This window comes from Crocodylus siamensis, chromosome 1, assembly GCF_052110815.1.
Source record: "Crocodylus siamensis isolate JL-2025a chromosome 1, ASM5211081v1, whole genome shotgun sequence".
In the NCBI taxonomy this organism is placed as follows: Eukaryota; Metazoa; Chordata; order Crocodylia; family Crocodylidae; genus Crocodylus; species Crocodylus siamensis.
Genome location: NC_143395.1, coordinates 151,764,634 through 151,791,322, shown reverse-complemented (window position 1 = coordinate 151,791,322; position 26,689 = coordinate 151,764,634). Strand labels below are relative to the sequence as shown.

General features: G+C 40.7%; 1 protein-coding gene across 6 annotated transcripts in view; it reads right to left on the bottom strand.

Moving 5' to 3' along the window:
• Positions 1–26,689, bottom strand: part of BIRC6 (baculoviral IAP repeat containing 6) — a 312,653-nt gene that overhangs the window by 157,132 nt on the left and 128,832 nt on the right. For all 6 annotated transcript variants that reach the window (XM_090045546.1, XM_090045562.1, XM_090045538.1 and 3 more), the window contains exons 36-47: positions 24,385–24,568; positions 23,841–23,996; positions 22,430–22,560; positions 20,511–20,664; positions 19,787–19,903; positions 19,517–19,671; positions 17,535–17,661; positions 15,939–16,049; positions 14,669–14,802; positions 13,286–13,413; positions 5,474–6,036; positions 3,358–3,533 (exon numbers count right to left, since the gene is read on the bottom strand). In XM_090045546.1, the coding sequence (XP_089901672.1) occupies positions 3,358–3,533; positions 5,474–6,036; positions 13,286–13,413; positions 14,669–14,802; positions 15,939–16,049; positions 17,535–17,661; positions 19,517–19,671; positions 19,787–19,903; positions 20,511–20,664; positions 22,430–22,560; positions 23,841–23,996; positions 24,385–24,568 (2,136 nt within the window). The remainder of the gene's footprint in view (positions 1–3,357; positions 3,534–5,473; positions 6,037–13,285; positions 13,414–14,668; positions 14,803–15,938; positions 16,050–17,534; positions 17,662–19,516; positions 19,672–19,786; positions 19,904–20,510; positions 20,665–22,429; positions 22,561–23,840; positions 23,997–24,384; positions 24,569–26,689) is intronic.

Sequence of the window (26,689 nt, the reverse complement as noted above, 5' to 3'; positions counted from 1 at the left end):
AAAATGCATGACCAACCTAGAGGATTTCTGCCTTAAATGCAGGTGAAAGTAATTCTAACACATACCGAGGACTTCATAACCCTGTTCTAACAATTTCTGTCCACGTGTACACTTGTCTACACAATGTAAAGTAACTATTTTGTTGTGATGGTAAATTACTTGGAAACCCAAGAAAAATTGTATGTCTGCCTGTCTGTATCTTACAGTGTATCTGGTGGAGAATCTGCTTCCAAAAGTGAGCATGAGGATTCTCAAGACTGAACACTAAAAGCTTTGAGGAAGAAGACAAGAATCTGAGGACAAATAAAAAGGTCAACATTTAAGGACTGGCACTTTATTCAAATATTACACTTGATCTGAGCCTTCAAGAGGCTGATATTGATATCTAATGCCTGAACAGAAATTGTGGGGGGGGGGAGAGAAATCAAGAATATTTGGACACATTAAGTGGCCCTTCTCTGAAGGATAGTAGGTGGAATCCTCGAAGTTAAATGAAAGTTCATTAGATAGGGAAGATGGGAGAAGGATGAAACACTGAAAGTTGTCTCACTAAGAGGGACCTAATTGCAGAGGACATCTCTTGTATCGGGTCGCAGATAGACATGCTTGACTCAGAGTGAAATACTGTAAGTAAGGCCAGGAAGATGGCAATGACAGGATCACACTAGGGACAGGAAAAATCAGAGGGCTCAGGGTCAGCAATTAGGAAACGTACTCTTGTGGTGCTCCTGAAGCAGCTAGATAGGACTCAGCCTTGACTTTGGTAGACGGGAAGCTCACACAGGCAAGCTATCAAACTGGCGTGTGTTGCATACACACTATTGCGGAGAACTATTAATAATACCCTCAAGTATATCTTAAGAACCCAGTTACTGTAGACTGCAGTTCCTGCTGCTTAGGCAGAAAAATTATACCTGGATGTACCTCAAAACTTTCTGGTGTCAGTGTTTGCATGACTCCATCCACTATTTATTAGATTTATATTACCAGATTCACAGATTAATACATTGTAAGGCTGCAAGGGACCTCAGAAGATCATCCAGTATGGCCCCCCACACCAAGCAGGAAAGATAACTGGGGCTACCACCACTAGAGGGAGCTTATTCCACAGTCTGGACAACCTGACTGCAAAGAAGCTTTTCCTAATGTTGAGCCTGAATCGATCTTCCAGGAGTTTGTGGCCATTACTCCTGGTTTTTCCCTCAGGTGCCCTGGTGAACAGTGGCTCACCGAGCCCGTGATGTACTCCCCTAGAGTAGCAGTAAACTGCTACCAGGTCCCCTCTTGGCCTTTTCTTCAGACTGAAGAGTCCCAGATCCCTCCGCCTTTCCTTGTATGGCTTGCCATGTAAGACTCTGATCATACGGGCGGCTCTTCTTTGGACTTTCTTAAGCTTGTCCACGTCCTTGTTAAAGCGTGGTGCTCAGAACTGGATGCAGTGCTCCAGCTGCGGTCTCACCAGTGCTGAGTAGAGCGGAAGAATCACCTCCTTGGCTTTGCTGAAGATGCATCGATTGATGTATGCCAGAGTATTATTTGCCCTACTGGCTACAGCATCGCACGGCTGGCTTGTATTCTTACTGCGGTCTATTATTACCCCCAGGTCCCTTTTATTTGTGGTGCTAGTCAGTTTGGTGCCACCAAATCTGTAGGTGTGCTGGGGGTTGCTCGTCCTGAGGTGGAGCACTTTACATTTCTCATATGCTGTTGTTCCCAACAAGGGCTGGAGGACAGCTTATAATAATGAGGAAAAAAACTACAGAAATGGAATAAAAATTTGGGTTTCACTGACCCCAGCAACTGCTGGATTGGCAAGCATCCAATCATTTGAAAACAAATTCCAATCCTACTAAACTAACACCTGACAATTAAAGACGACCTATGCTGATCCCCAACTAGGGAAAAGGACAGGCTTCTGATAACTCATATTATGAGTCAAGAAACTGTAAAGAATTGAAATGGGTAGCTTTCACAGGGTATCCAAAGTGATCCAGAGATTACTGCCAAGAAACAAACCCTGCCCACTTGTTCCACACGCTGAGAAATAACCCCCCAAAAAACCCACGCCCAGCCCCATTCTCTGGAGAATGCCTGAGACTCCAATCCTGAGAACATCCCTGGGCACTCTCCAGAAACTGACCATGTGGTATTTTTTGACATGTAGTAATCAGAGTGGGAAAGCCTCGTTTCTCAGCAGTGGTTCCAGGATTGCTACAGACAAAACAGACAGCTCCACAGTGTCTATGACAATGTTGAACTAGAAAAACATGTGCAGATTTCCTCAATGGTTAGAAGCATCTAGGGTCATGCAACTCCTCCACTGCATTAAGGGCTACAGAGGAAGTCAAGAAGGAGAAAGCAAGGTCTGAAACAGTTTTATCAGTGCTACAAGCAGTTACCAGCAAAAGTAATTCCGTCTCTTATTTAGCACTTAAAGCAGTGAAGTCAGTTGGAGATAATTTTACTGAGACTAAATATTGTTAACATGGTATGTATATCTGTAACAACTATATAAACAAACTGACTTAATTTTCATGAGCATAAAATGATTAAATATTTCCATATTTCAAATGGCCGAAAGTGGAGGTGCTCAACCTCTGGCTGGCGGGCCAAATCTGGCCTCTGGAGCTATGCCTTCCAGCTCACAGGGATCCCCATGGGTTGGGGAATTTGGTGGCAGGGAAGTAGTAGAATCTCCACTGGGCTGGACCCAGCCCCACAGGCTCAGTGCTGCAGAACAACAGTATCAGGGCCAGGCCTACTGCCAACCTGTCCAGAACTGGCCAGGCTGCTCCCACCCCTGACCACCTGCACTCCACTCAACCCAGGATGCCCAGATTGGGGCCAGGCAACACCTGCCCCCCACTACCATGCATACACATCTGGACCAGGCAGGGCTGCTCCCTGCCCCCTGTGCATCCAGACTGTGGCAGACAGCTCTCTGCCCCCTGCCCCTCTATATTGGGGCTGCCCCTTGTCCGCCCTCCCAATATCAGGATCAGGACCAGGCTGCTTCCCACCTCTGCCCTCCCTCTGCTCCCATTAGGGCTGCTCTATATCCCGCCCCTCACAATCAACTCTTCCCCCTGCACATCCAGATCAGGGCTGGGCTGCTCCCTGTCCCCCCCAGGGCAGCCAAATCAGCACTGGCCTACACACCCACTCTATAGCCAGGTCAGGCCCCCACCATACTGACCCCATGCTCCGAATGCATCCCACCGGCCAGATCCAATCCATGGATGGACCTGGCACTGCCCATCCACCCCAAGGGACAAAAAGGTTGAGCATGGCTGGTCTAAGATATTAGCCGAAAAAAAATTACTCTTAAAATTACAAAGTAAACATAAGAGAATTTACCTGTCTCCCCATGTACCCACAGGCCATGTAGGTAAGAATCGGCTGAAGCATCACCTGTACTGTTGTGGCCTTTTTACTAAGTGTGGTTAATATTGTAAACAATCCGTCTCCAACCGATATTGCATCTAAGCCACCATGAAAATTTTCATGCTTTGTGAGATGTAAACCACTTGCACCTGGAAGAGATCAACACACAAAGTTCAAAGCCAAAGATGATAAAGTTCTACAAACCCATATTAGAAGAACATAATTCATTAACCCTATTTAAATCTCCAATCATTTAATGTTCTTACTGTCCCTGTAAAATATGTATTATTGGCAAATAATGAACATTGAAGTTAGCAAGGGGTGTAAATTATTACTAGAGTTCCTACACAAGTGTCAGATGCTTACAGTACAAATAGGAAAGCACGATTCTTATATGAAACAGCCTAATCTAATTTTAGACAAGACATTACAAGTAAGGATAATCAAAATAAGGGAATGAAATAGGAAGTACAAAGGTCACAGCCTACTCCTGCTAGCTAAAAACAGTTAACAAATGTCTAGGATTCTTTCCAAAAGATAATGTAAACAAGTTTATGCTGCTAAAAAGGATCCATTTGCTATACATTTGTAGCAGAGTAATCTCTCTTTGATCCGGAGTAGCATTTTATAGAAGTTAAGTTACTGCTAGGTAAATTTCAAACCAGTTGTCCTTGACAAAAGCTGGTTCTGGGACTTGTCTTTGTTATATAATAAAGTAGAGGGGGGGGAAAAGGCTTTTATGATTTCTGGAATCATAGGCGGAAACAGGGCTACGGAGAAAAGTTAAGACAGACTTTCCTGGGGTTAGGAAGTTTGGCTGAGTACAGTTTAGGGTGTGTATAGAAAACTGCCTTCCATTTGATCAGATGCGTATTTCAGCTTTAATAGTAAGCAACTCAAATGAATTGGGTTATTTTTCTCCTTTTATGGGAGTGCGTGGGAGAGCTATTCCTCAGGGATGAGATGCCTTTTATGAGGGGTGATGACTCTATGAAGTATTAGAATCTGATAAAGTACAATGTATAATATGTGGGCTGGAAAGAGTTTCTGGTACTGGTATAAGAGTTTGAAATCAGGTACACAAGTCTATGGAGGGTACTTTTTTTTTCTGTAAAAGAATGGACGATGTACGAATGAAGAGGGGAGTGTGTGTGGGGATGGATAGCGCATTTAAAGTGTCTTTTGACATGCCCTAGAGGCTTATATTTCTGTACCCCAACTGTTGAAGCTACAGCAGTTTAACCATCTCTCTTATGATAGTAAACCCCCCCGCCCCCCCATGCACTATTTAATGTACAGGTTGACATATTAGACCCCCTTACAACCAGGTTATAGCCATGCAGTTTATTAACTTTAGCTGAAGTTATTAACTTATTTGCTAAAAAAAGTTGTTTTCCTTAAAACTGCACCTGAATAAATTGGCTTGATTTATAAATCAAAAACAACACAGTATTTTTATAATTTATATTAATGGTATCAAAAGCCTCAACTAAATAGCAATAAATCAAAATAATGAAAAACAAAAGTGTGTCACACAAGATGGGAAACACTTTAATCACCTATCTATCTCAAAGCTGGATTTCTCAAAGACTACCCTGGTGCTGGATTAGGAAGACTTCCTTACAGACACAGTAGATACATGGATTGCTCACTTAAATTTTGCCACTGGACCACTTCCATCGTCCTTCTAGAAAATGTTTTCAGCAACTATAGCATATACACCACCATGTTAAGTAGTTATCCATGGCAGAGAGAAAGGGGGACGTAGACAGCAGCAAGGGAGAGAAAGGAAGTGACTAAAACCACAGAACAGAAGTTGGGTTAAAGACCCAGAAAAATCTCAGTTTCAGTTGGAAAGTTCTTCTCTGGTTTTTGGTCAGGGGAATCCATTTGGGACACTCTATACTCTTTTAGACAGTGAGAGAACCAACTAAGACGTTAACCAACACAAGCCCTTCCTCATTGCTCTGGTACCCACATTTCTCCCCTTTCATGAGAAACTAACAACAAAGCTTTTACCCTCTAAATATACAACAAAATAACCCCATCCCTTTTTTAAAGGTCTATTACCTACTTGCAAAATACATACCAATTATCATGGCCATTGCACTGCTGTTACACTGCCCCAAAGCAGACAAAATCTGGCTCATTATTTGTTGGTTGGCTAATACTAAGTCTGCTACATATGCAGTTGATCCTTGAGTATTAGAAGCATTTCCATTGCCATCCTTGCCTCCCGAAACCTTCTCTTCATCAGAAACGCTGTCTGTAGTACTGCTAGCCACTGGAACGCGAGCACTATATTCACGGTTACTTGAAAGTGGTAGTTGCACTAAAATGTTAACCAACTTTAACAAATCAAACATAAGTTGATCCCTTGTCATCTCTCCACAAACTGCTTTGGCATCACCTGGACGGATAATATTGGCAAAGAGCCCTCCAAAACATGCTCGAGCTCCCACTGAGCTGTCAGAGCCACTGCGAGACATAACTTTGTCTGAGCATGTAATGTAATGGTGCACCAGAAAGGTGATAGACTCGATGACTGCCGAAATAGTGCTAACTGACACTACTTCAAAATTCTGTTCCAGGGTAAATTCCAAGAGCTTTACTTGTGCGTCTAGAGGTCCTTGGCCTGTTTGAAAAGCACCCCTAAAGAAAATAAAAACAGAAAATGTTTAAACAGACAAGTGGCAAGCTCATTCATGTTTTTAAAAAGTGTTTCTCGTCAAAGGGCTTGCTTAAAGTACTAAGACTTTATTACTTGAAAATTTAGCAATTGTGAAAAAGCGTACCTAGTAAAAACATGTATGTAATTTTATTTCTCTTGTTAAGTTACAGAGATTTATTTGTATTTAATATCACATTCATCATTTCATGCTACTTTTGGAGTCTCCCTTTTCTAGCATTATGCTGATATAAATTGGGGGAAATCTGCGAACTACATGGCCAAAGAATACTTAACTTGACAATATACTTTTGGTGTGGAGTTTTGTTTAATCACCACTTTTAGAAAATGTTGTAAGTTTGCAGAAAATCTCTCTGGAAAAAGCCCTTCAATATTTTTTAACCACTACTTGGGTTATTTTCACTCATTTCCTAACAGAAAATGCATGGATACGCAAGCACGTTATGACAATGTAAACTTGGGGACAGTAACTGTCCATATTCAAGGCAATTTTTAAAAATCCTTCACAGCATGTATATTGAAACAAATTACAATTATGCAGCTTTTATGCACAGCTTGGTGTTCTTTTTACCTGTAGTGCAATACGATTATTCTGCATGCTTTTTTGGTGATAGTAAAATGGAGGAGAAGGAAGCGGACAAAGAGATAGGGGCTCCATCACCTCTTAGTCCAAAAGCCTAGTGCTTACAGTATTTGCGCAGGGAACAGGAGACTTGGGTTCTCAGCCCACTTAACCATGTCTCCTCCTTCCAGAAAAGTGCTCTAAACATCAGGCCATGGCAGGCACTGCCCACGGCACCTTCCATCTTGCCTACTGAAGATGGTCTGCTGCACCTTGCATTTAATGTTCACTGGATAAAATTAATAAAGCAGTATTAGGACAGCATCTGCCTCATGTGAAATACTGAAGACATACTGAAAAAGGAAGTTAGGAGAATTAATTCACTTTTTAAAAAAATTGCTTTGAGTACAATCTTCTGCTTAAATGTAAGTCAGTTCTGGCTTACAGACTCATATGGTACAACATCTGAAGTTAATTGGAAAGGGATGGATTATACTGATGGATTCAATTTGTGTCTGTAAATATATAACTAAGTTGGCCTACAAAAGGGATACATTTCAAATTATTAATATTCAAAGGTCATTTTTTGCTAGTAATTCTGTTTGCTGCAGTCTTCTCTATTCCCATACTAAATACTGAAGAATAGATAGTTTTATGGTGCCACCTACTGGAACATTAGGAAACAGGGAACTGAAGAAGCTGACCTCTAATTATGATAGAATCATAGAAAATTAGTGTTGGACAGAACCTCAGGGAGGTCATCTAATTTTAGTCCAACTACCTGCTCAAAGCAGGACCACCCCCAACTATATCATCCTAGCCAAGACTCTGTCTACTCGGGTCTTAAAACCATCCAAGGATGGAGGTTCCACTAACTCTCTAGGTAGCCTGTTCGGGTGTTTTACTACACTCCTGGTGAGAGAGTTTTTCCTAATATCTAACCTAAACTTCCTTCCCTTGCTATAACTTGAGACCATTGCTCCTCCTGAAGGTCCTTGTATAAAAGCCCTGGTCAGGACCTACTACTTTCCAGTTAGAGAATCTACCAGAGCTCTGGCTAAAAGCAAAGGCATAACAAGAGAAGTGAGTCATAAGAGACAAACAGAATTTCCAACAAACAAATCTGCCTTTTTTTCTTTAAATCCATCTTTTCCAATCCTTCATCAGTGGAATAAAGTACAGAGAGCTGATGTTACAAGCTCAAGATATAAAAACTTATGCTATTGCGTAGAGCTAGCAGAACCTGGCAGACAGATGAGACATAGAGGTCTAGGATAGTGGTTTCTCAACCTTTTTTTGTACCAGGACCTATCTGTAAACATCAATGGCCAGTCCCATCCCAGCACCCCTGACTGCCAACCCACTGCCCCCCTGCCCTCAGCCCCACAATGTGTGGATGTGTGTGTGGCATGGGGAGGCCGCCCCGAGCAGCTCCTTGCAAGCTGGAGCTCTGCCAGCCTGCAAGGGAAAAGCCACGGTTTCCCACGTTCTTCTTCTTTAAAGGAGGATCCATTTTTAAAGTTTGTTCATGGCCCTTTTATACACTCGTGACCCACTTTTGGGTCGTGACCCACAGGTTGAGAAACACTGGGCTAGGAGATGATGATATTACACACTCTAGAAACAAATACCACATAAGTAAGCAGTGAAGACCTTGATCCAAATGGCATTTGCTAACATCAGACAAGTTTTACCAGCTTAACCATAATGTGAGAAAGGAGCTTTATGTAGCAACAGCTGCAGTGCAAGTCTTATGCTTGTGATAGCTTTCACACCACATTACTATTGCTTTTACCAAGGAACTGAAAATGTGGAATATAAAGTTTACAAATATACTCAACATACAACCAATGCAGCTGCTTTTCACTGGTGTAGTAGAAACAGATAGTAGATTTCTCCAGGTGAATTCAAGATTAAGTTTAGGAATAAATTCCGATGCAAACCAAAACAAACTTTGAAGATAAGCTAGTGAGATGAGATTTCATCGATGTTGCTTGTCAGCCCAAGGTCAATAGTGAGGAAGAGCAGCTTACTTTGAGGGTTAAATGGGGATGAAGGTCAAGTTCCACAAAGAAATAACCAAAGAATTGCATCTTTTTTAGGTGCTACTTGAATTCCAACATGAGAAAGGAAATCCAACACATCTTAGACTGACAACAGGACAATCCTATCCCTGGGGCTAATTCAGGCAATGACTGTTTTCCAGATTAGAGGAATGACGCATTCCACTGCTGGTCTGACACTAACTCCTCAAAGAGAGTGTTCTTTGAGAAACAAGTTTAGCAAGCAGAAGATAAAGTTTTGTTCTACAAGTAACCTTAAAGAGTATTTACACCAACTCAAAGTATCCAGAGAAGGCTCAGTGCTGGACTCATCAAGTGTGAGAAAAACAAAGGCAGGTTCACTAAGGATCCAGCAAAAAATGCACTTTGCCTTGCATGAACTTCTTTAGAACATTGGGCAATAGACAGAAGTAAAGAAAAGAAAGATCCTGGAGCTGCACTCCAATTCAAAGTGAAATAAAAGAAAGATCAAGAAACTAACTAAATTCTGGGAAAATAAAGGAAAATACTGAGTTTGTGTGAGTGTGCTGTTACAGGCCTCAGGGAAAAAAGGTAAGTTTTCACTCAACTTGCCTGCAGCAACACTTTCAAACTGCAGGTATGCCAAGAGTTCTCACCATCCTGAGTGGTTGACACAAAACACTGATGTTCTACTTGGTAGAGTGAACAAAGATGCAAGAAAAAGTCCCTCCTCAGTTCCTGTAGGCCAGCAGAGCAAAACAATAAACCTTGTTTTTTTTTCATGGAAAATAAAGTCCCGGTCTGAAAAACTCTCAAGATGCACCAATGGAATTTGACCCAAGAAATGGACTCCGTGAGTAAGAAAGAACAAATGAACACGAAAGGAGGGGACAGGAAAACCTACCCCCAAAACTACAGCACTATAAACACCAGAGGAACGGAAGTGTCTTCAGAGAGATTAGAAAGTGCTAGCAGCAAGAGAAGATTGCACATACAAAGATTCAGTCATATCCAATTTATCCTGACTAGGGATAATACACTTAGCAAAGAACAAAGCATGTCCTGGGAAATAAAACCTTCTGTAAAGGTTAATCAAAGTTTCACGTAATCATGGGTATATCTAGGGAAAGAGTAGGTGGTAGCCCCAGCATTCCCTCTAAGCTTTGCAATATCTGCACCTGCGCCTGGCAGCACAGCATGTGTGCGCCTGCATGGCTGCATGCACGACACAGCTTAGAGGGAACACTGGGTGGGACTGGCTCAACTTATTAGAAATCCATGCTGAAACAGATAGCAGAACACACTGCACCTGACTATTACTGCTAGGAAGTAGAGGTTATGTGAACAACTGTGTACCCTGGATCAGAAAGAGACTGTGTCCATTATTTACTAGGCAACCAACAGCAAAAGGATTTGACAGACATCCTGGGGGACAGGACAAACCAAGAAGTAGGATATGAAACTGAGACATGCTCCTGAGGGTAAACTTGCAGAAAGCACTGCTGAGGTGAAAAGATACTCAGCTTTAACATTCCTTGACAGAGATGCACCATGTAAAGAATGGACAGGGGGACAGAACCTATTTTCACCTGGAACCCCAGTTGGTTTGGCTGATCAAGGAAGTGCTTGGGTCCTTCCTTCCAAGTTCTTGAGCATGAGAAAAATACCAGGAATAAAACCCCAGGCAATATTTCTTAATGGCTCTTTCGCCAAGCAAATATTGAAATTAAACCACTATGCAAGGCCTCAGACTCTTCACCGGCATCTCTATACCAGAGTCTCTGTGGGAGCCTCAATATATACCACCAGTGATGATAACGGTATTATATAATACTTGCTAGAGAAGATCCGTCACAAGTAAGTACATACCCTAGATTCTTACTTATGGGAACTTAACCCCAGAACAACCAGAGTTTAGAGTTGGAAGATTCTGAAGACCCATGTGGTTTGTTAATAATTTTCTTGAAGAAGTTATCCCCTTTTCTTCTATTCAGCAAAAACTGTGAAGAATCAGATCCTCAGGATGACACCCTATTGACAAGTTGTAGCACGACTTAATGGATGCTGAGGATTCAGAGTACCAGTAAGACTGAACTAAAGCAAGCAGCAAAGGCTAAGATCATGCAGCAGTTTCATAGGAGGAAGTGCTACTTGTCTGGTAGACAGCATGTAAACATGCAAAACCTGACTAAAGCTAAAGCAGCATGAAGTTAGCAGCCTCTGTAACTCACCAAGGAGAGCTGAGGCCTTGAGATGCTACCTTGACACAGCTGAAATAAGGGAAACCCAACTAATATGGGAATATTGTGGCAGGCAGAACAGAGCTGTAGAGATGTCTTTGCCATGAAAGGAAGAAACTTGCAAGGAAAATTTCTACTGGAGAATAGAAAAGTATCTTGCTCCATAAAAAAGACTTGAGAGAAAAAAACAAAGTGTCTACTGAACTGAAAGAGCCTCAAGTTCCCCATCTTAGAGCAGGGAAAATGAATGGAAAAGGTACCAAAAACATCTATGAAAGAAACCAACCTCACTAAAGACTGAAACAAAGAATTCTAGTCCCTGCACTTCAAAAGTTAGCGAGATGCTAAGGCCATAAGGTGAAAACACACTACCCCTGTCTTGAGACACAGCATGAAAGAAAATTGATGGTATCAAAGATGCTTCCAGTTGCTCATGGGTAGCCAAGTAAATCCGAACAAAAAAATTACCTATCAGGAAGCAAATACCTTGTCAAGGGCAAGGAAAGAGGCCTTAGGTCTAGACACCATCAAAATATGGGAGACACTTCAGGGTCTGCCTAGGAGATGGGATTAAATTGAGCATAAAGGTCTCTAGAGAGATGAGAGCCTGATGTCAGCTTGGAGGTGGGGTGAAGAATAGGCCAGCTGGTATAAAATTCAAGGTGATAATTCTGTTCATACTGTGGGTGGAACTGCATACATCTGAAGGAGTATGAGGCAAGAATTTCTTCAGGAGCTGGTAGAAAAATCAGGCTGAAAGAAGTAGGGGGGGAAACCTGCCTGAAAGAAATACCTACCAAAATGAGACTTGCTAGAACCAGGATCAGTTGAGAGACATCAGGTCCAAGAGCTTTCGGGCCTTGTGGAGACAGAAATTACAAAAGAACCGGATAATCTCTAGAAGAGATGCAAGCTATGAATGGGTCCAGAAACCAGCTAGGTATGAGTAATGACCTGTTTGAAGTAGGGGTGAAACTGGTCATCCTGCAACTTCTTTTGAGATGCTGAATACTCTTGGAATGAATGAAAAGGTGCAGTCGGGGACATCACATTTCCAATCAGTGGAAGAAGTGCCAAGTCACAAAGCTTAGAGTTTTGCTTTCAACCCTCTCTTCCATTTAATGTAAAACTCTTAATTTAATTGCTTCTGTGCCTGCTTTTCAATTTCCACTTCTGCTCATCACTTCTATCCTCTTTTGTATTTGTAGAAAGCACAGTGGAAGAAGGAAGCAGCAGGAAAACAGAGGCGAATATTTAATACATCCCAGGGAGAAAAACAAAGAAAGCTGTGAAAAGACTAATATATTGAAAGAAATTTCTTAATTCACTGCATCCCAAAAGATGGAGCCATAATGTTATCTATGTTCCTTAATCTGTGGTTTTCACAGAATGAGGGGAGAGAGAAACACAAAACACAAGAAAAAAGTTAGCAATAGAATTTAAAACAATAAGATGACAAAAAACAAGTCAATTCTTGTTGTTTTGATCATCAGGCTATAGTTTGAACAGAATGTTTATGAATTTCTTTCTGTGGACAAAATACATGACCATAATTCTATAAAATAAAAGTTAGCTGCTTATTTAAACTAATATTTGCTGATGAAACTGGATTAATTTACGAAAATAATTACAGCAATATTAAATTGTATACTTTAAATATATAGCATCTATTTTATCAATGTTTACTCGAGAAGATTTAAATGGTAAGCATTAATCTATACTTGGATCATTTAAAAATATTTTTAAATGCTATATTTAACTCATATCAAATTTCCATTATTTTGCACAGGACTTTGGTACCTTTAAGAGCATCAAAATGTGTGCATTTGATTTTGTTTTAGAAGAAAGAGCAGCAAGAAGTTAAATGAAGGGGCTGATATAAAATCATGTTCCATAGATCCTGTCTCAGCCACCTTTCCCAATCCATATTCAGAGAGCTTCTTGATAGATCTCTCAAATTAACATAATTTTTTATCTAGCTTCAACAGTGAACAAGTCCCACAACTCAACTTTTATGGTGGCCATGCAGTCCAACCATCTAGTACTGAATACAGTATTGCTACATGCACTCCCTCAAGTAAGGGCAGCTACTTCCAAGGGCACTGATACACAAGCTCCACAGACAGGCACTCCATGTATTGTACTTTTTACTAAGGGTACTATAAAAAGCTACTAATAACACTAAACTGAGACAAATATGGTTAGATAGCACGACAGGTGTGGTTCCACAAATTCTTTTCAACTATGCTTCAATTACTGTACATATTGAAACTAGATAAAGAAAAAATGGTCATATACTAGTTACAGGACCATTTATCTGTAGACTTAACACAGCAAACTCTACTTGAGGTATTAAAGACAAAAAAAACAACAACTCAAAGATTACCTCTCTGTTGAAAGTATATGTATTAATTTTAATAAAAATTCACTGAACATCTGGGGACAAGTTGAAGAAAGGTGCACTTGCAATCGAGTGAGAAATTCTTGCATGGCTTGTGTAGCTGTTGGCCCAACCTGAAAAAAGAGGGATTTAGGAAGTCTGTATACTAAAACAATACTGTAGTTTAATTGATATTTACTATAAAATGCTCTCCAAGAATGTTAACTCATTATAAAACTTTATAGCTTGCTTTCCAGAATGTTATAATGCATTATGTAATAATTCATAGATTTTATAGACATTAGGGCTGGAAGGGGCCTTGGGAGATCGAGTCCAGCCCCCTGCCCAAAGGGCAGGAAGTCAGCTGGGGTCATAGGAAAGCCTGTTTATAATAATTTTATAATCAAAAATATAGTCAGAAATAAACGTATTGCTTGAAAAAAGATAAGACAAACAATGGGTTGCACTAGGGGTGCACAACCCCTGGGCCCATGGACCTCTCTACAGGTCCAGAGATTTGGCAGTGGGAGAGCAGTAGCACAGGTCCCCCACAACCAAATTTCTAGACCCCTGGGGACCCCCGGGTCCTGTGGGCTGAATCAGGTGCCAGATGCCTGGGCAGAGCCAGGCAGGGGCAGCACTCGACCCCTGGGGCCCAATCCTCATGTGTAGGGACAGGAGGGGGTGATGTCATCCCCTGGGACCCAATCCCAGAGGGAGGGGTAGGAAGGAGCAATGCCAGGCCCCTGTGGACTAATTCCAGCATGCAGAGGTGGTGCCAAGGCCTCTGGGACCAATCCTGGGATACAGGGGCAGGAGGGAGAAGCACCAGGCCCCAGGGCTGGATCCAGCCTTTAGACTGGCCTTGCTCCACTCATCTGGCCAACGGGGCCAAAAGGCTGAGGATCACTAGGCTAAACTGTCAATAAGTCACCTATCTATTAACATTAAAATGATGAGTCATAGATAAAGGCTCACAATCACACCTAATATCGGGTTGTCCAACTTTTTAGTGGCCAGGGGACACGCATCAGAAGCGGGTGCATACTGTGGGGGCCATGGCCCCTCTTCACTGGGCACCATGTGGGAAGCTTCCCTACCACTGGCACAGTGTGTGTGTGGGCGGATGTCCTTTGCATTGTGTCACAGGTCCCCCTGGTACTATAAACTGTGCTGAGCCCCACAAGGGAAGCAACGGCTAGGCGGAGCCCAGGTGCTCCAAATTAACCCTTGCAGGCTACATGTGGCTTATGAGCTACTTGTTGGACAGCCCTGTGCTAATATTAAACAAATGAAGGAGGCATAAGCCAAGCACAGAATTAATTACTATCTTAAGTATACAAAACCCCATAATGGCATCACCACTTTAATTGTAATTGGCAATATTACCTGTGGACTGTGTTGATTTGTTCCATGAGGACTTGTCCCTGAAAGAAATTTCACTAAAACATGAAGGAGGTTGGGATCTGACACCAACAGTTGGGCAGTACTTTCCTGAGCTCCCATGGCACTGCTATGTCCAGCTTAAAAAAAAGAACAAAGAAAAAAATTCCAACATTTGTAGTTAAAAAAAAAAAAAAAAAAAAAAAAAAAAAAAAAAAGATGAACAGTAAATAATTAAATAAAGAAATTTCCAATTTGTACATATTATGCATTACTCATTATATACAGTTATTTCATCCTGCTCCCTTACTTACTGAATTTACCCAGAGAATGGTCGGAGGATATAAGAAAACCCACTTCAATTTTCTGGAGACAGGGATGTTGTTTTTCCTCAATTATTTATGTTTCTCAGCACAGTTTTTTTCTAGGATTAGTCACACTCATGAAACACAGCATTTTTGCCCATTGCACACTTGTCAGAAGTGACAAAAACACTTTTAAAGACTCATCAGGAGGAACAAAAGATTCAGTAAGTTTAAAGATAAATTGTTTTAAGGATTATAAGCAAAATCAGAATGCCTCATTTTGGTTCACTCTTTTGTTCCAAAATAAAGCTTAGTGAAAACGTATTACATTTAAATTAAATTTGAATTAAATTCCCTCAGTATTCACTTTGGTAGATGCAGTTTGGTGATAGAGTCCCTTGTGGACTGCATCCTCATAAGAAAGCATAAAAAAAATATGGGAATATGGGGTGGGTCATGCCACAACCCAGCAGCCAACCCACCACAGCCCAGTGGTTGGGAACCTCTGGCATAGGCGAGTCAAACTACATCTTCCTTTCTTATCAGTTATAATACATTTATTATCTACAACACCAAGCACTGTCAAGAGGGACTGAAGGGTGCAAATGATGAAACTTGGTGTGGCATTTTAATAATTAGAAGCAGAATCTGTTTTTCTCCTCGCTCAGCTATGTTAGCTGTGACGTTTTAACAATAATAAAGCCAAGAATGCTAAATAGAGTGAGATAGTAAAACTTCAAAGAGCTGGGTAAGGTGAAACAGTTTTCAGATATCCATTTATCAGATCACAACACCAAGTCATGAATTTGTCGGACAAATGCCACCATTCATAGTATTAATTTCAAGTAATTATCTCCTGAAAGATCTCTTACACCTGTTTCTTAAAGAAAAGCTCATCCCCCTCCCTTTTGTAATGCAGTTCTCAGGCAGCATAAAGGCAACAGTGGAAAAAAACCCCAAACAAAACTTACAGTTAAGCTGCATGTTCGTCATGAGAGTTAAGCTATGAAGCACAAGGCACCATGTCCGGAGTAAGGTATTAGGATACCATGCCAGGACTGACAGAAAACTAGTTACAGATGCTGGAAAGAAGAACACATTTGTTTTTTCAAAGTACTGACACTCAAAGTAATAATGAGTTATAAAAAAAACAGTACTTTAAGTTGATCGTATTTCTTTTGCTGTTGCTCCAGTGAACTGAGTGATAAACTTTCACTAATATACCTCTACATAAATTAACATATGCAGAATGTTTCATGATACCAACATAAAATCTCTTATAAATAAAGGTGACTCATGAAAAACGTATCTACTTTTTTTAAATCCAAGGAATACCTTACAGAATTCTACAACTAACAGTTCAAAGAAAGGCATTTTCACTGTTGTAGTCCGAAACACATTAAACCATAACAGCAGAATACTGTGAGGTTTATTGGGGGGAGGGGAAATGGGAAGAGAAAGGTGGTATAGGTAAAAAGGTAAAACTGGTAAAACGGTACTTCAAGGCAAAGCATGCCTTTGTAGCAGGATGCTACAGAGCTGAGGCATCAAAATCTACCAGACCGTAGAACAGTTAAGTGTGGGACTATTTTTGCCCCCCAAAAAGATGCACCCAGGCAGTGCACGGTGCCCTGCTGAGCCGCGCTGCACCCACACAATGTGACAACTGCTGTGTGGGTGGCATGTGCGGGGAGGGGGGCTCTGCCACAAGCCTCCAGAGGCCCTGATCCTCCGTGCTACAGCCAGTGACTGTGGGTTTTCTGTTTGTTTTTTGGTTTTTGCTTTAAGTGCTGGGAGGCTGAAGCCAGGCAGGGGATGGGGCCAGGAAGGGCAGCCATGGGGGCTTCTTCCATGGCTCCCCCCACCAGGGAGTGGTAGGCACAGCTAGAGGAGGTGTGGGAGAATCTGCAGCTGCCTGGCTGTGCCCGCCTCTCCCCAGGTGATCCAAATCTCCCCCAAATAGATTTGGGGGCTTTGAATTAGATTTGGACCTTTTAATGGGTCTCCCGATTCAATTCAGATGTTGAATCGGGCTGAATCTCCTGCAAATTGAATTGGCGACTGAAGCTTCGCACAGCCCTACTAGTTACCCCAACATAAAAGAGGGAGGGTGAATTTCCAGCATGCCAAGTGTTCTGCAGTAACACCCAGAATATATGTTCTTATCTGCTGGGTAGATCACAGCTAAACCATAGCAGCTTAGCTCTCAAAACTATTCTTATTTAACTGAAAGTAGTTGATCTGCCCATAGCCATTCATTATCTGCCTCTAGCTGGCAGATGAGACTAAGACAGCCCTTCACAAAACACAAGAGGAGACAAAACCTTAGCACATAAGCACATTAATTCTGAGGATTTATCTTGAGAATTCTTTCACCACTGACAGAATGATTTCAACTGATCTAAAATCCAAAACACTAATGGTTAAAAAAGGAATTAGGACTCTGACAGAGACTGTTTTTACCATCAGTTTCAGTATGAGTAAAGTTAAATCAATATCAAAGAAATCCCACAAGGAGCTGCCTGCATGCTCACGCTCCCACTGACTCCCAATCTAGAATGCTTTACCTTGATTCAAAGAAATTACAGGTATCTGGTTAGCATTATATAGGAAAATATCAGCGCCGTTATCTTTACTCCCAGAGGAACTAGAATTCAGGCTTAATGTGAGCCATAACTGTAGAAGGGATTCGAGCTGAAAAAGATAAATACCATATCAATTAAAATTGGCATGTACTTCAAAAATGTGTTGAAGTTTGAGAAAATGCTTATTTTAGTTTTAAAGAGCATCATTTATCTTATTTACATTTTCAACTGTTATTGCTTCAGTGGCAAGCATGCTCAAACAATCCTGCCTTCAAGACACTTTGAAACTTCCAACACAGTGTGCACATCAAATTAAAATTCAGTCAGCACAGTACAAAAATACTTTTGCTGTACTCTGGCAACAGCACTTTTTACATTAAGACTTAGTTTCGTCTTAAGTCTCTCTCAGAAAAAGACAGTTAAGCATGTAGCCTAAAAGCTCCTTAATCTTTTAAAATGTCTACAGCAGAGACTACTGTATGTAAGGTTTGTAGAACATCTCTATGAATACAGCTATTTATAAAATGATTAAAAAGCTATATCAGTGAAAAGTATTTTGGATGAAATGTGTAAAAGGATAGGGGAGCCACACAAAATGTATTTAGACACCACAACTATAGCCACAAACAGGCATTCATTTTGAGTGCTACAAATTTCTCTGAAATTCCAACTGGGAAACTTCACAGGCATTTCCCCAGCCAGGGGGATCTAGAGGGCTGCACCACAGGCAACTCCAGCCCTTAGCCTATTCACTGACAGCTTGTCCTCTCCCTTGCCTGGAGATGAAGCTGGGGGTAAAATGGGTAAAGCTGTCAACTGACAGCTTTAAAAACAGCAGCTGCCACAGGCAGCCCCAAGAGAATGTATCCAATCCCACCAATCAGTTGACTGGCAGAAGAGGAGGAATTGGCCAGGGGGTGGAGCATTCTCCCGTGGCATAAGGCCCCCCCCACCCCCAGTTCTCTTTAGGGTAGAACATCTGCTGCTCTGTGCACCCCTCTGGGCTGACCTGAAGCAGTGAAAGCGGTGGCTGCAGTGGTAAGGCTCAGGGAGGCTTGCTTGATGCTATGAGAGAATGCCCCTGCCTTCCTCCACACTACTCTAGGTCAGCAGGGGAAGTGCAAAGGCAGGCATGGCTATTCTCCCATGTTGGGGATGGATTCAGAGAAAGTGTCCTTTGAAGGATTGTGTCCCTCTGCTCCCACCAATTGGCAGATCTGGGAATGGGGATGGTGAGGGAGGTATAAATTTTAAAACAGGATCCTCCCACAGGGGTCCCTGAGCAGGCTATCAGAGAACCAGTGCTGCTCTACCCTTCCTCCCTCTCAGAGGGAGCAAGTCCAGAGCACTGTGCAGTACTGGGTATCTTCAACACCAAAAAAAAAAGTGTACAGCCATTCAAGTTATGCTGGGAAGAGGGAGATATCTGATCCAATTTTCTTGTGAAAGAGCCAAATCTCTTCCAAAAAAGCCTCAAAAGGCAATAGCTCTATGTTGGGAGAAAGACTTTTCTTCTAGTACAAATGTAAATACCTGGTCATGGCCTAAGTGTACAAACTGACACACAGACACACATACACTATTTACTTTATCTATTAGCATACACATGCTAGAATACAAGCAAATTAATAGGCACCTTCCTTTCTAAAGCAATGCCCTTACTTAAGTTAATTTTATCTTTCTGCGACAGTCATCACTGTTTTAATTACTGCCTCCTTCAGTGACAGACCCAATTGTGCTTTCAATCATGAAAGCAGAAAATAATTTCAATGTAAATAAAACGCATGAAAAAAAGATTTTAAAATGTCTAATGCATCTGCAAAGGTCCACGACAGCTTCAGAAACAAACTGCGTAACCACAGAAATCTTCTTTTAGCAGTAAAAATATAGGCAAATGTATACTTGTTTTAACTTCAAAAATAAGTACTGTATTATCTAGCTGCTGAAAGTTCACCATTCTGTACCTGCACATGATGGACTTGTAGCATGGAAAAAAGTTTGTTGAAGCACGCACTCAGCATCGGTATGGAGGACAACTGTACAATCAGCTGATTGTTCTGGTTAGCAGCATGTAATCCCCTTAGCAATGAATCATCTGTTCCACTGGGAGACTGAGTTACTTAAAAGGAAAAAAAAAAAAAAGGGTCTCTCTTACTTTACTATGAAGCATACACAGAGGGGCAAAGTAGCATGGCCACCCAGTAAATAAAGACGTTTTAGCAATATATAGTTACATGTAGGAGATGTATTTGTTAATGCTTGCAAAATGGAATCTGCTTCTAGAGTAGACATCATTTTCAACATCAGCTCTGCTTGCTGTTCAAGTCCAACTTCTAGACGGGCATCTAAAGCTATGGAAAACACCATAAAAGGCAACATTTGAATTCTATCAAACACTTAGATTTCAAGTTCACACAAACATATAGCTCCATCTGTTATAGGAATACAAGTTACAACAAAAACTGAAAACTTCTTGTTTCTGATTATAATTGGTGGGATTTATTTGTGGCAGTGGTTCTCAATCTTTTGAACTTGAAACACCTCTTGGTAGACATGAGGTACCCCTTCAAAAATACCAGTTCTTAATTTTCATTCTATTTTTAACTACAGAAAAATAGGAAAGCAATTCTTCTGTTGCAAAGAACTCAGACCACAGCAAGTCAGAATGTTTTTCAACCCTGAATTCTTATTTGAAAACTCTGGTTTTATCTTATCAATCATGTTTGCACACCTAGCAATGCTAACATTGTGTGGTACCCCATGGCACACTTGTTAAGATCTCAAAGTACCACAGTACACTGGTTGAGAATCACTGATGTATGGGGCATACTCACAACTGCACCCCGAAGAAAATCATTTTTGTTCAAATCCATTCCTGCTATCATTCACTATTACTTGAACAAACTCCTCCGAGGGAGGGGAGTAACACAACAGAACTTCAAAAAACCTACTGCTTACCTTGAGAGATTGATACGCTTACGGTCTGTGACCCATTCTTCTCTGTGGTTACTGGTGGTTTTGCAACAGGTATTCCAACACCGCCAATATAAGGGTTGTAGTTGTAGGTACCATAGTCAGCACCCCAGTAGTCATACCATGTGCTGCTTATAGGCTTTACCAAATGAGAGAATAAAATTAATAATTTTCAGACTGTACAAATAGAAAGTATCAAAATTCTCTCAAGTAGTTTACTTTTTAAAAAAATTTGTACCAGCACACAAGAAACAAATAGTAGGGCTCTCTAACACAAACTAGAAAGCTGCAAAAGATTCAGGCAAATATTTTTAAAAAATGGTGAAGCCAATAAGAACTACTGGATACATAGCACTTGGTGGGGAGAGGAGAGCGTCAGGGCACTTGTTTAGGTGCCTATATAAAAATTCAGAAACTTAACTTCAGACATCCATCTTTAAAAACCTTGGCATCAAGTTTTAGCTTTAAGCAGTAAAATTCATTTGATCTACATAGACCCACACACTATACTATCACTTCAAAATCAGATACACAATATTACACAAGATATTTTAATATATGATTTTTTAAACATAAGGGAAAGTTGTCGTTAATTTATTTGTAGTAAAGTAGTACCCTGAAGCCTCAACTGAAGTTGCATGTTTGCGTGTGGGGAGGCATTTCACTGCTAGTATCAGTTTAGACAATCTCTGTCCCAATAATTTATTAAACAATAAGCAGCAAGAGGAATGAGGATGAGGGAAACAGTAATAAAAACATACATTAATGTGACTTGTATGTGTACAGCATTTATATAGTGAGAATCTATCACCAGTTGAAAATTTATTGTAAACAGCATAACAGAAATGGGTCTTGAGGATGAATCTGAACAATAGGATAGCAGTTTACAGACCAGTTTTGGAAGGGCATCCTATACATAAGGCCATCTGAAAGTATAAGTATGCCTGTGAAAAGGGGACATATGGGTGAAAAAGGCTGGCAACATTAGCAGAATGAAGGGAAACAGGCCACATACAACATCAGTCAAGTAAAGAGTGGTCTGTTTGTGTGGGGAGGTGGGGAAGTTGTAATAGCACCTAAGTGTTTGGAAAGAAAAGTGATGAAGGTGTAGAATTCAAATAGAATGAGAGCTTAAACTGAGTACTGGGAACACTGGGTAAGATAACAGGCTACTAATTCGGCACTGTGGCCTGAGAGGAAAAATATTACAAATGCTATGGAGGCAGTACCAACAATATTAAAAAAAATAAACAAACTTCATTATAATTGTAATAATTAAATACATTACATTTATACACCATCTAAAAACTGCTTCAATTCATCCAGTTTAATCACAGTTAGCTTCCCCTCATTGTCAAATGCTGAAATAAGGTATCAAAATATTTTAACATTTTTTCCCTATTCAGTAGACAAAAAGGCCAACACTGTAACTGATGTAAAGATATTGTGTAGGCAGGTCCAGACTTATAGCTACTGCTAAAAAAGTGCTGTTAGCTACTGTAAATACATCTTCTAAATTTCCTGCTTGTGTGTGAATAAGGCTATAGATAAATCAAGGGAAGCAAATGAAACTTTAATGCTGCAGTCTAGTTAAATTTTTAAAAATATGCTTCCATCATATTCACCGTTCATTTAAAATAGATAGTCATTTAGTCAGTAAGTATTTTATTGTCTTAAACTATATCTGTAAATAATTTATAATCTTAAATATGAATGTGTATGATATGAACAAATTACATGTTCACACACTTGCCCATTAGTCTGGATGAGGACTTTAACATACAGCATGATTCTTTTCAGTATGCAACTAGTGCAGGTCTAGTGATGTTACATATTACTAGAAAGAAGTAGGGTTATATTATTTTGCAAGTATGTGTTATTTCAAAAACTCATGCGTGCCATACCTTGAAGACTTTGGTTGCATAATCTTTCTCCAAATCCATATCTAAAGGATCTATGTCATTTTCCATCAGGTCTTGCAGCATATCAAGGTCAATATCTTTATCTTTCTCCAAAGACGACAGAGGCGGAGCACCTTTGGATGATTAAAATAGCCTTAATATTGTGACATACGTAATGTAAAATTTGGCTAAACTGCACTTACCAGGCAATTTTAAGGCTACTCATGTATTTTCTAATGGCAAATCATGGCCAAGTGAGATCACAATTTAATTCTTTAAAGATCAAAAAAAATTTACTATTTTTAAATCATCTGAAAAACAATTACCAATGCTGCCCATGTCTTAGCAATATTTTTAATGCAAATTAACTGTCCTTTTATGGTTACCAAAATGCCTGTACCAATTTTTTTTTTAAACTGAAAATCATAAATAACTCATGGAATAATATTTTTAACTGTTTAGTCCAAAATTTTCTTTTAAATTACAAGACAATTACTGAATTTTAAGAAAGATTTGGAACAAGGCAGCAAGTAAAAGAACGTTAACATGAAACAATTTTAATATATGCAAGTCCAGAATGAAAAACATTTGCTTTTATGAGATGCCAATGACAAAACCTGATTGTTCAGCCACAACCCTTATTTTTACATGGGTTTAGGTTAAAGGCAATTTACAAAAACAAAAAATCTCTCCAAATAAAAAAATTAACCCTTTACAAGAATTGAAGTGGTTGGAAAGTCAAGCTTTGCTAGCTGGAGCAGGGTAGGTGCAGCTTAGGAGCTCCCTTTGCCCACAGGTCAGCTGTGGATAACTATAGTGAAGGAGGGAAGGAGCTGAGGGTGAATATGCTACTGGGCTTGGAGGGAAAAGGGGGAGTACCAAGAGCAGGGGGAGATTTTTTATTTGAAAAGCAGAGCCTGGAGGTGTGCTGCCAGTCAGGCTCCATGTGGCAGAATCACCATGACTGCAGCCCCAGGAGGCTCCTAGGACTCCAGGTAAGGCTGCTGGGGCCAACACAGTGCTGTCCCCAGCCTTCTCTCCCCCATCTGGGGCAACCTGCTGTGTGCCAAAGCAGGTGTAGCACAGGCATTCCCTGGAAACAAGTAGCTGCTAGTTGCCCCAGGGAACCAAACGTCCACGCACATCTGGATGCTCCCTAAAAGTTTTAAGGCTTTCTCTTGTTAAATGAAACCTGCAGGACAACATATATACCCAGACTTGAAAGGAATGAGCTGCAAGACATTAGCATACAATTATCTAAAGTACGGAGTTACTGTGCACTACATAAGGGAAAGCTTTAATGAATTTAGACTTATTCATAGTAATTCTAGATGACAGAAATCAATAATTTAGAAATGTTAACAGACCAAATATAAATTAAGAGTTTCTAAATTATTTTCATATCAGCGTTTACCTGTTATGTCAGGTGTCAAAGGCTCATCTATTGTTTCCACTAACTGTACTGTTGACTGTTGAAGAGAATCATCAGAATCTCCAGCTGAAGCTCCTGCATCTTCTCCCATGGCTCCTTCTTCCATTGCTTCTGCTGCTATTGGTGCCAATAGCTCTCCTATTGAAATCAAGCAGACAGCTTCTTTATCAGATCAGCTTGTATTTTTCCCATATTAATTAAAGTCTGACTATATGATCAAAATATCCCACTGCTTATTCATGTTACCTTGGGGCCTGATTTGCAGATCAACTCTTAGTATTGTTTGAAAACTACTGTCCCATTGAATGTTTGAGATGTACAAAATCACTACTAGTGTTGGTAAATTAAGGCCAAAATATTTTAAGTTAAACAATAAAAAACGTAATGTTAATACTAACATGGTTGTTTCTTTGCAAATTCTATTATCAAGAGTAATCATATTAGCATATAGAACTGTTTTTGTATTAAAAGAAACCAATACTTAAAAGGATTCCAGTTTCATATACACTGTAAAAATGCAAGTTACCTGCTAGAATATCCTGTAGCATACATGTCAGAGAATACTGAGCCCATGCTCCTCCCCAAGAGATATCGCCTCTGTTGAAGTCAGTCCCAACCAAAAGCAGTAACAGTCTTTCCAGCTGCGTTTCATTTACAATCTCACACAAATGAATTGTTGGCCTTGTAGCATTAGCAATTCTAGCAAGAACCTATATGAGTTCAAAAATACAATTAAGCTCAATTAAAAAAACAAAACACACACACACACACACACACACACACACACACAAAAAAAGAAAAAAATCCCATCTTCTACAACTATACACATACATTATACTACCTAAAGTTTTAGGATATTTATGCACACTTACAAAAGTTTGGTATCATACCAATAAGCGTCTTGTTCTCAAATAATTTTTCTAAAATGAAAGTGGCAAATTTGTATCATTTTGTCATTTGTCTTTCCACTTTATTGTTTGAGGTATCAGTTTGGTTCGTCCTCCACTTTCTCTCAGTCTCCAACACACAGTAAAAGTATTATGCTCTGGTTCTACTCCCACTTTTCCAACTGTGTGGGTGAATTTACTAATTTATAAAAGAATAGGGCTTACACAGAAATACAGGACCTGTGAATCCCTCCAATTCCATAGAAAAGGCCTGGTAAATGTGTGTGCCTGCGTAAATGTGCATGTGTAGTTTCTCCCTCCCTGAAGTTGCAAGGAAACACTAAGTTTTCACTGGTAGACTTACTTAATAGATTTTTTGTTTTTTAACCTTTTTTTAAAATAATTGTTTAGGTGGACTAGTAAAGGCAGCACAAAACTTCCTGGTTGCCATAGACAGGAAGACTAGGTTCATCTCAAAGGTAACTCAGTAATAACATTTCTTATTTTGGATCTAGTCTTACCCTCCCATTTGAGATATATGGGATGATGCAAGAAGCTACTTAAAAAAAGAAAGCTAAGAAGTGATTAATGAAGAAAGTTCTCCCTAGTTTATAATCAGCAATATTAAACTATCTAATTTAGAATCCAGGGAGAATATTTTTGCCAAGGGATATTTCTGCAGAGGAGCAAACTGCTTTAATCAGCATGCAACAGTCCTCTAATCAGAGGACCACATATGAGTTTATGGACTTGTGGTAGATGCCACATTGGAGTGAGAATGGATTGCTCTTTGACCTACTGGAGATCAGAATACAACTACATTGCTGCTACACCACTTTACGCACTTAGTGATAGAGTGATTTGGCAAATTTCATACTCAAGTAGATCATCCAGAAGAATCTTAACATCAGCTTTCACTCTCGTGTCCTTATCTAGTTCTGCTCCAGCAAAAGGAATCTCTCACAGCATTTACAGACAACGTTTGGTTGCTACAGCACTCAACTGGGTTCAAGCAATGGCATAGCGAAGGAGAGGGTGACAGAGGCAACTGCCCTGAGGGCTGCCCCGCTGTCCGCCCCAAGGTGCACACGCAGTCATTGCTAGCACAGAGCTGAGGCTGGAGCTGTGGAGCCCGGTGCAGCTGTTTGCAGCCTGCCCACTGCTTGCTTGCTGCAGCTGCCCAGAGCCCAGGCTGGCTACAAACAGCTGTGCCGGGCTCATCACCACTGTGCCGGGAGTGGGGGAGAGACCAGGGTTGCGCTGCCTCAGGCCCCTCCCCCACTGCCTGCTCCAAGGTGCACCTGCACACACTGATGCTGAGGTGATGCTTGAGCCGGACACAGCTGTTTGGAGCCTCCTGGCTGCAGTTGGCCTGGGCTCTGGGGAGCTGCTGCCAGCCGGGATCCCGGGCTGCTTCCAGCAGGCAGCTGGGACGCTGCAAGCCCTGCTGAGAGCAGCCCAGGCTCTATTGCTAGCAGCAGCTCCCCAGAGCCAGGGCTGGCCTTGTGTGCCAAGCAAGATGGCCTTGTGTGCCACGTTCAGCATGCATGCTAGGGGTTGCTGAAACCCTGCTACAGGTGTTGCCAAAAATTCTTCAAAAACCCTTAAAAAAGGTGGGTTTTCCCCTGTCTAAGAGGTCTAATTAAAAAGACACGATCCTCAACAAGAATTACCACTTCCTTAGCCAAGGGTGCCTCTAATGCATCAATTTAAAGACATTTGACAGAAAGCCAAATCCTTGAGCTTTGTAAGCTTAGAACTTGCTGATAATTTTCTTTATCAGACATCTCCCATTTCTTTTTAGTAGTTTCTCTGAAGGAAAAGGCAAACTGTTCTTCTTTTGGATGGGAAGTCAAGCCCTCATCTTTAACCTGCTCAGTTTGTCCAAATGAAGCATTTTAGGGCTACTACATTGTTTCCTCAATGTTCAAGTTATAATCCGAA